Source organism: Hyaena hyaena, unplaced genomic scaffold (assembly GCF_003009895.1).
Source record: "Hyaena hyaena isolate Hyena2069 unplaced genomic scaffold, ASM300989v1 scaffold_83, whole genome shotgun sequence".
Classification (NCBI taxonomy): Eukaryota; Metazoa; Chordata; class Mammalia; order Carnivora; family Hyaenidae; genus Hyaena; species Hyaena hyaena.
In genome coordinates, this window is record NW_024080715.1 from 1,313,485 (window position 1) to 1,323,799 (window position 10,315).

The 10,315-nt window shown below is 40.3% G+C and overlaps 1 protein-coding gene across 1 annotated transcript in view; it reads right to left on the bottom strand.

Moving 5' to 3' along the window:
• The window catches only part of CUNH5orf34 (chromosome unknown C5orf34 homolog), a 27,188-nt gene extending 18,093 nt beyond the window's left edge, over positions 1-9,095 (bottom strand). The window contains exons 1-6 of the mRNA XM_039234149.1: positions 8,736-9,095; positions 8,417-8,700; positions 4,930-5,163; positions 4,681-4,770; positions 3,383-4,029; positions 1,132-1,230 (exon numbers count right to left, since the gene is read on the bottom strand). Coding sequence (XP_039090080.1) covers positions 1,132-1,230; positions 3,383-4,029; positions 4,681-4,770; positions 4,930-5,124 — 1,031 coding nt within the window. The 5' untranslated portion in view covers positions 5,125-5,163; positions 8,417-8,700; positions 8,736-9,095. The remainder of the gene's footprint in view (positions 1-1,131; positions 1,231-3,382; positions 4,030-4,680; positions 4,771-4,929; positions 5,164-8,416; positions 8,701-8,735) is intronic.
• Between the last annotated feature and the right edge of the window lie 1,220 nt (positions 9,096-10,315).

The window sequence follows — 10,315 nt, forward strand, 5'->3', positions numbered from 1 at the left end:
TCATGGGTTCGAGCCCCGCGCTGGGCTCTGTGCTGACAGCTATCTCAGAGCCTGGAGCCTGCTTCAGATTCTGTGTCTCCCTCTCTCTCTCTCTGACCCTCCCCTGCTCAGGCTGTCTGTCTCTCTCAGAAATGAATAAAACATAAAAAAAAAAAAAATGAAAAAAACAACAAACTAGTAGTTAGGGTGCCTGGGTAGCTCAGTCAATTAAGTGTCCAACTTCAGCTCAGGTCATGATCTCGTGGTTTGTGGGTTCAAACCCCATGCTGGGCTCTGTGCTGACAGCTCAGAGCCTGGAGCCTGCTTCGGATTCTGTGTCTCCCTCTCTCTCTCTGACACTCCCCTGCTCACACTCTGTTTCTGTCTCTCTCAAAGACAAATAAACATTAAAAAACAAAAAACAATCAAACTAGTAGAATCATTATCTGATGAATGAAATTAGTCATGTGTAAAAGAGCCATCCCTAAAAGAAGGTGACTAATCATACTTGAAGTAGTCAAGTACGATCAAGGTATTGGATATATAATGTATAAAAACTTCAGCCAAGTCAGTTTTTGTTGAGAAATATATGAAGAATATATTGTCAGAAGGGGATGGGCTTTCATGCAAGAAAAGGAGGGTCCAAAGAACAAAATTTTGCAGTGCTATTCTACCGTTATTTATAGAAGTGAAACCCTGAATCTAGCCAATATTACTAGTCTAGTCACTAGAGAAGTGTACTTTGTGGTGGGGTAGGGATTATTCAGTGAAATAGTGCAGACACAGAGGAGCCTCTAATCTCCTCTAATTCCATGCTCAATAGGCAACATTTTGATGTGACTAATTCAGACAAGTAGATCCCCCGATGCTTGGAAGGGGTATCCTAAATAACTGACCTAAGTATTTCATTCACTAGCAAAACTAAGCCTCACTGGCTCTGGAGTTGTCACAAAAGCCTTGTGAATATGGTTAACGTGAATTAGTCACATGAACCCTATGTGCACTAATAAAACCACATTTTAAGACCTATAAAACATAGGACCAAACAGAAGAATGATTGCCCTACCCAAACTGTCCTTTTATGGGAGTCTGTCTGCAAGGCTAGTCCATCCCCTCAGACATCGCGAAGTAGCCCCAGCACTGGTGTCTTACCGGTAAGTTATACCTTTGTACCAAACCACTTTCACCAGTTCAGGATAGGGATATTCTTCATCAAACTGTCCTTGTGAGAGTGAATCACAAAAATTCCACCTGTGAAGGACAAAATACAAGCTATTAATTCTGGTTGCTCAACATAATTACCTTTAGAAATCAACAAAATAGGGCAACTATAATAAGATTTATTTCTTGCTAAACTTGTTAGATCCAAGAAAAATTAATATGAAGGAAACTGAAACTATTCTTATTTTTCCATGTTTTTTTCCTGTATTTTTAACAATCTTATTTAATCTCAGCACAATTACATAAATTAAGGATTCAAGCCACAAATATTTTCTGCAATAGCTATGCTATGCACACTGCAGGTACAACACCCAAAAAAGCAGACATGGTCACTGCCCTCAGTGAAGATTCCTATCGAGCAGAGATGTTAAATAGTAAACACTGAACACAAAGAAAGGAGAATTACTGGACACTATGGGCTTGCAGAAGAACCTAATCCTGTCCAGGGACTTCCAGATAACTACCGTTAAGGAAGAAAGGCTTGCGCTGGGACCTGAAGACGTGCACAAGTTAGCAAACCGAGAAAGAGAAAGCAGTGCTCCTCGCAGAGGAAAGCGTAGGTGCAGTGGTGAAGCCAAGCTTGAATAGGCATTCTAGAGACTGTAAAAAGTCCAGTTTAGCAAGAGGAGAGAAAGCAAGGGCAAACGTGATGAGGATCATAGATTGGTAGGAAAGGACCAGAAAATGGAAGGCCTATTAAACCATGTTTAAAGATAATGGATTTTAGGGGCGCCTGGGTGGCTTAGTCGGTTAAGCGTCTGACTTTCGCTTAGGTCATGATCTCGCGGTTCATGGGTTCGAGCCCCGCGTCAGGCTCTGTGCTGACAGCCAGCTCAGAGCCTGGAGCCTGTTTCAGAGTCTGTAACTCCATCACTCTCTGACCCTCCCCTGCTCGCGCTGTCTCTGTCTCTCTCTCTCCTAGAAAAAAAAAAAAAAGATAATGGATTTTAATCCAAAGTTAGTGTCAGGATGGGGTGCCTGGGTGGCTTAGTCAGTTGGGTGTCCGACTTCGGCTCAGGTCATGATCTCACAGCTTGTGGGTTCGAGCCCCGCGTCGGGCTCTGTGCTGAAAGCTAGCTCAGAACCTGGAGCCTGCTTCGGATTCCGTATCTCTCTCTCTCTCTCTCTCTGACCCTCTCCTGTCTCTAGAAATAAATAAAACATTAAAAAAAAATAAATATAGTGACAGGTTACTGATAATTGTTAATTTAGAAGCCTAAATATTTCAGTGTGCACTTATAATACTAGAACTTTCCATTTTAATCAGATAATCATGACCAGCCTGAAAAATCATTCCCTTGTTTTGCTTTAAACAGCAAATATATATTCAGAGACTGCTTGGGCTCAAACCCCAATTCCACAAGCACTAGCTACACACCCTGCTCAGGTTATTTCATCTTCCTGTGTCTCAACTTCCTCTACAAAATGGGGCTATAACAGTACTTTCCTCATGGAGCTACTATAAGAATCGAATGGCTACAGCAGAGCTGTGCCCGGCACATGAGCGCTTTGTGTTAGCGGTTGCCATTATTACCATACTACTTCTAGAGTTTGTGTTACAAATCTGTAACCATTTGTTTATTCACCTCTTAGTGAGAGAAAAGGTTTATATCTGGCCTCCAGAGGCCTCTCCATGTTTACCCTTTTTTTCAAAAATTTTCAATAAATAGATGTATAGTCAGCTAACCAAAGACAGGGGTGGCCTCTGAGACTAGGTACAAAAGAAAAGAACCCATGCTCATAAACTGGTCAGATCCATGCTCCGGCAACCAAAGTAATGGGCTCCACTGAGTGGCAGCTGATGCTCCTCTGTGTTCACCACCAGAGCCCTGTGCCATTACTTACCACACCTTAATAATCTCGTCAGTGACAGTGACCTTAATAGAGTCTAAGTTCCTAGAAAGCAGGGACTATGGCTTAGACATCTCTATAGTCTCTGTGCTTAACAAAGCATATAGTGTGTGGTCAGCCTTCCATAAACACTCAATGCATGGACACGGAGTAAGAAACAATAAGCAGCACACTGGCCAGGGAAATTCTTTACTATCGGTTATTAGCAAAGTTTTAGGTCACTGAGTGAACTTTCCTTATGAATGGTAGAGGATTAAGAAAGAAAAATTATCTTTAGGTAAAGACTGGCTCTGACAAGGGTTTTATGACAAATAAACCATTCTTCCATTACCTGTGCAGGTGTGGGACAGGACAGCTGAGTAACAGGGCCCTGGGAAGAACAGAAACCTCTTTTCCTCTTTCCTCTGAAATACCAGAAGTTAAAGTTTTATTCTGGGTGATGGCTGCATCAATTCTAGACATACTGCTGATTTTATTATGCAAATGAAGTGCTAATGATAAGGGATATTTCCATTCCTCTGGACAGGAGGCCACAGGCCAGCGTTGCTTCACCCACGTGTATACACACGTGTGTTTTGAACCTGGCAGAGGTGGCTCCTCCCTCCCTTCGGCTCCATCTATACAGCTCTTTTCCTCTAAAAGTTCCTTGGATTTCATGATCTGATAGTAAAGTTCATTTTCTTTACTCTTCGGTGTCTGTCTTGATAAACTTCCATATGTACAGATTTTGCCTGCTTTTTCATCTAGTTTGTCTTTTCTTGCTTGATTCTTCTTTTCTGACAATACTATAGAGGAGTCTGGCTTCTGGCTTACTTTACACAAAAAATGTACTGTAAATTCAAGCTGTGATCTCGGCAGACAAAGGTATGCATGCCCGTCTAATGATGATATCTTCACGGTGCCGCTCTGCATACACAGCATGCCATCATCAGTACCAGGACTGGGCCATCTCACTTCTGAGAAGTCAATGAAGATACGCTGAGTTGAGGGGACAAGGAGAGATGGGGAGTATTTTGTCAACAGTCCAATGTTTCCATACATTCAATGCTTACGTATTGTGTAAGAAAGGTCTTTAAAAAGTCTTGTTTGTGTTCTACTATCTAGAAAGAATAAAACATGGAGACCCAGGTGTCAGTCTATATATATGGTTTTGCAAAGAATATTTGATAATGTTAAGATTATCTCTCTTACAGAGAGAGAAATGAAAACTAAACACACCCAAACAGATAAAGAATGAGAGAAAAAAAGGTGCTTGGGTGGCTCAGTTGGTTGGGCATCTGACTCTTGATTTTGGCTCAGGTCATGGTCTCACGGTTCCTGAGTTCAAGCCCTGCATCAGGCTCTGTGTTGACACCTGGAACCTGCTTGGGATTCTCTCTCTCTCTCTCTCTCTCTCTCTGCCCCTCTCCTGCTCATGCTCTCTCTCAAAATAAATAAATAAACTTTATTTTTTAAAAAATATGTATATAACATATCAGAACATTGCAGTCTGGTGAACTATGTAGGCCTACACATTCTATAGCAATGTGTGTATTCTTAAGTGTCATGAAGAAAAAGATTAAATATTAAACTACATGTTTCTAATTACTGGTCCTCAAATATTACTTACAAAAAGCTTTAAAAAATTACCTTTTTTCTTTCAGAAGGTATAATGCTTTCTGATAAAAAAGGGCAAGTAGCAAAAGAATTTCGAAAATCTATGGCTCGCTGTAGTTGCTCCTACAAAGAAAGATATAAAATGTAACCTTCAAAAAATGTAAAATAATTTGAAAACAAATTTAAAGTGACAGTAATCTGAAATACTAATTAGTTTCCATATTCTAACTACCTCACCAATATTCTGGCATCAGAAAGCGCTGTTTTTAAGCCATTACGTACTCGGTAAGTGCTGATAACAAAGTGTGTCCTTTGACGAATCCTTTCTGGTTGTTCTAAAGGATGTGCTGAAATGGGAGGCGCCTTTTCAAATAAAAATTCAGAGCCACAAGGAGAAAGCTGCAGTCTGGAACCATCGACATATTGCACTTGCACAGAATCATCTTCATAAAGTACCATCCGCACTTCAGCTGCCATTACTATGACTATGGATAAAATGTCCTGCCAAGGTGAAGACTGAATAGGAAACATGGTAGCATAAATAGTTCTCTCAATGTACAAAAGGTCTATCATAAAAAAATGAATGCATTTTCTAAGAACATAAGCAAAACATACTTCCATAGCATTTAATTTTGTTGGATGAAAAGTGATTAGTTTACTACCTACTTTTAAATGATTTGAAATTAACAACCTTAACAGAATGCCTTGATTAACCCCTAGGGCTTTACTCCAGGGTGGGAAGATCACCTAGAGGGAGAAGAAAGCCCACCTAGTTATAACTGCCTTTATAATTTCAATAGCTTTAGTCCTCCTGAAGTTTAATTTCTGTAAATTATATGTTCAGTAACTAATTCCAAATAAAAGGAAATTCCACCTTTGCATAAGAATACAGCAAATCATTTGTAATGCATGCAAAAGGCAGGCCAAAACTATCAGGCCTAAGAAAAAAGAATACTGAAAAAGAAATCCCAATACCTGGATTTTTGTCCCTAGTCTGACATTAAGGAAGTAGTTTCATGTCCCTACTGAGCAAGTTTAATTAATCGTCTAGTGTCTTAGATTCATTCTTATTTCACTGAATTCAATTTCTTCCTCCCTACCTCCAGAATTACTGTGTCATCACCTATGCTTTCCATATAGGGATGACTGAAGGGGAATTAGAGGGTTGGGTTCCATTCATACTCTACCATTTACTAGTTATATGCCTCAGGTTGTTTGTTTCTCTTATCTATAGAGCGAGGGATGGTAACAGGATTGTTGCAAGGATTACACAAGGGAACATATACGCCAGTGCCAGTATTGCAAAGTCGCCTGTACCAGTTCAAGAAATCTTAGGTAATAAACCCTATCCTCTCTGACACTTACTCACCTCCCTCTAGGACATCATCCTTTCTCAGACTTTCCTTTCTAAACACCAACCCATCCCCTTCTAAGGCATTATATCTTACTACTCAGGCGACCAACTTTCACCTGGCAGAAAAAAAGTAAGTTTCCTCAGTTTACCCTTCTTTCCTACCAAAAAACTTCTCAAGTTTAGTATCTATTCACTGTCTATTTTCTCTCCCATCCATCTTCAATCCATTGTAATCCAGGTTCCTTCCACCTTTCTACTGAAATTGTTTCACAACCCTCACCGATGTCTATCTACATCCAGTAACTTCAGTCTTCATCCCACTAAACTGGTCACTATGTGATAGTGTTATCTACCTGCCCCTGTACCGAACTCTCTTTTCCTCTGCCCTTTTTTTTTTTAAAGGAGAGGGGGAGTGCCATGGTTTCCTCCACTACATCTACCTGGTTTTAACTTTTTTTTTATTTTTAAATAGGCTCCACACCTAATGTGGGGCTTGAACTCATGATCCTGAGATCAACAGTCACATGCTCTACTGACTGTGCCCACCAGACACCCCTACACCTCTGTTCTTAGTTTAATCATTCCTTTTCACCATTCTTTTAAATCAAGGATTCAAGACCTGACCTCAGTCCCCATTTCATCTCTTCTTACTATATACACTCATATTGCTTTTATGCTCACCCTTGCTGTTTAAAAAAATCTTACCTGCTTTCAATGTAATCAGCTACATATGACTAGCCTATAATCTTCTGTAGAATATGTTAGAATATAAGTAAACATTAAACCATATGGTCTCTCCTGAGAGTCACACAATTTTATTTCTGCTCTATAGAGAATTTCCAAATCCACCAGACCTTTCCTTCGAGCTTCCAGTGGCCTGCTAGATGTCTCTTCATGTTCCACTCAATCCACATGACTGAATTAATCAAACTCAATCCATATGACTAAAATGGAACATAATCACTCCCACCAAAGCAACTTCTGTAACGTCCCCTAATTTCACTTTCACTCTTACCTCCCTCAAGTCCAGGCCACATACAATAGCCAGAGGGATCTTTTAAAATAAAAATGAGATCACATCCTGGCTCACAATCTACCATTCTGCACTTACACGAAATTCCTAACCATGGCCTCTAACAGCCATATAATCTGGCCCCGTCTTCCTCTCCACAAGTCATCTCATAACTCTCTCCTTGTTCAGGCCATTTTAGCTACACCGACCTTTTTAATGTTTTAAAAACAGGCTGTTTTCTATATCAGAACATTTGCACTGTTTTTTCTGCCTAGCCTGTCCTTGCCCTGGCTTATCACATGGCTGGCTCTTCGTCTTTTAAGCTTAAATAGCACTTCCTCAAAGGCCTAACTTTATTGTTCCCAATCATCTCCCAATCACTTTTTATCCATTTCATCTTTTTTACTCATGCATCTTTCACTATCAAAACTGATTCTATTCATTTGATCACTTTTTGACTTTTCCCACCAGGATATAAACTCAATCAGACCAGACCTCATCTGTCATATTCACAGTTATATCACTGCCATTTAAAACAATACTTGGCAAATAATAAGGCTACAAATATTTATTTAATGATGAAAGAATAAGTGGATTTCAAAATTCTCATTCTTCCTGAATTTGCAATTTAAGTCAATGGCATCTCAATGTTAGCAATATTTCTCTCCACACCCCTGTACCATGTCTTATTGATTTGGTAGTTTTCTTTTATGAGCCCGGCTCCTTTTCCACTTCAGTTCATCAAATCTCCCCTCCATTTCTGCAACTATCTGGGACCTTCTTCCAGTTCCTTCCCTCTCCAATTCATTTCCAGTACTGCTGTTATAGGAAACTTACAACTATCCAGACCATTTTACCATACCAACCATTTTACAACACTTGTTTACATATTTGTTCATTTAACAAGCAATAAATATTCATAGCAATAAATGTATTTCTATTGCATATATATAAACACATATACAGAAATAAATATAGTTAATACATAAATAGAAATATATACTTATATATTTCAGATGTCTATTTGCTATTTCAGGAAAACTAATAAAACAGGTTTTGTTGTTTTTTTTTTTTCCGACTGGGAAAAGAACTCTATGTTTGGCCAAGTTTTTAATTAAAAAAAAAAAAAAGGTTACTGAGATACAGTTGTTATTTATTTAAATAACAAGCATACACAACAAACAGTGGAATATTTAAAATTCCCGGCATATCATAAAAAAACATAAACCGGCTCCAACCCACATTTCAGCTTCATTTCTACTGTCTTCTTCCGGTTTGTTTTCACCTCCCAGTCATTACGTCACAGAATGTTTAACAATCTCCCTACTTGACAAGTCTGCACTTGACATCACCTGGACCTCATTTCTCAAAATGGTAATATGTAGTTACAGAAAAAGCCTCACCAAAACCTCCACCAACGTCTTGGACTCACACGGCAGTTCTGAGATGAAAAGTCGTGGAAATAAGGTCCATCAACGGCCCCTGGGCTTTATTTGCCGAAATGCTTAAAGTCCACACACGAGTGCTTCTCGAGGGATATTTTCATGAATTTGACGAATTACCAACAAGTGATGTGTCTTCACGAGAGAAAAGAGACCAGCGCAGAGGAATAAGGCCACAGGGAGAATATTTTTGGCCGAGACGTTTGTCGAGTCACTAGCAGGTAAGACGCTGAAACGCCAACTACCTCCCCGCCAAGTAAGACGCTGAAACGCCAACTACCTCCCCGCCAAGTAAACACAGGAAATCAACAGCAGTTCAAATCTTCCCGCAACCTGGGGCAGCGTCTGTCTTTCCGAAAAGACCGGAAGTCCCGCCCAGACCACGCCCCCCGCTCTGGGAGCCAATCTGTCGAGCTCCGAGCAAAGGACGGGACCGGAAGTAAGGCAGGTGGGCGTTCTCAGTCCTGAATGTGGTTGCTTCCTCTTTGATCTTTAAGATACTCGAGTTGGAACCGGTACGACCTGGTTGTGACTCTTCCGGTGAGGACCAGCATCTGGCACTTCAGCCAAAAGCTAACCACGTGGGTGGATTTTGGTGGACTAACGCTTATTTAACTAATCCAAACAAAAATTATACATTAATAAAGCTGTAACATAAAAAACAAAACAAAATCTTGGCCAAAGATAGAGAGACCTCTTCTTTTTATAATTTGGTGTCAGAAAATATCTTTCAACTATGTATCTGCACTTTTTTTCTAAAGTAGCAAGCAGAAGTGTCTGATAAATTTATTGTCATTAAGTATTTATGGAGAAACTATTATGTGCTGGGTACCTTAGGAATAAAGCAGGGAATGAGACCCAGGGTAGAGGATGAGGACTGGTGATTAACTGGAAAGAAAGGAGTAGACAGTAATTCGATCACAGTTGTGGTAAGTGTTCCTAAAATAAAATACAGAGGTCTGTGAGGGCATGTAGTGGGCAGACCTGAGGTTGAGGAAACATGTCCAATGAAATACAAAGGGTAGGTAAGGTGTTAGCCAGGTACAGTGGGGGTCAAAGTGTTTCAAGCAGAGGTAACACCCTGTGTTAAGGCCCTGAGAACCCAAAGGAAAGATCTTGACCCTTAAAAAGACCAGTTTGGTTTAAGAATGGTTACAGAGGAAAGAGGCCTTTAGGGGAGAGAAAGCCTGAATGGGGTATAGAGATACGCAAGGGCTTGATCATTATGGTTTCGTGAATTAGGGACTTTTATCTTAAAAGCAATGGTAGGGGTGCCTGAATGCCTTAGTCGGTTAAGTGTCCAACTCTTGATTTTGGTTCAGGTCATGATCTCATGGTTCTTTAGGTTTGAGCCCCAAGTCCGGCTCTGTGCTGGCAGTGTGGAGCCTGGTTGGGATTCTCTTCCTCTCAGAAATAGACGTTAATTTTTTTTTTAATTTTTAATGTTTTTATTTATTTCTGAAAGAGACAGAGAGACAGTGTGAGCAGGGGAGGGTCAGAGAGAGAGAGGGAGACAGAATCTGAAACAGGCTCCAGGCTCTGAGCTGTCAGCACAGAGCCTGACGTGGGGCTTGAACCCACGAACCCTGAGATCATGACCTGAGTCGAAGTCGGACCCTTAACTGACTGAGCCACCCAGGCGCCCCAGAAATAGACATTAAAAAAAAAAAAAAAAAAAAAAACCAATGGCAGACTATTACAAGGGTTTTAAGCAAAAGTGGCTACAGCAAGGAACGGGGAGAAATCTAACTCCTTAAATTCATCTCCATTTTTTTTTTTAATGTTTTATTTATTTCTAGGAGAGAGAGAGACAGCGTGAGCAGGGGACGGTCAGAGAGAGAGGGAGTCACAGACTGAAAC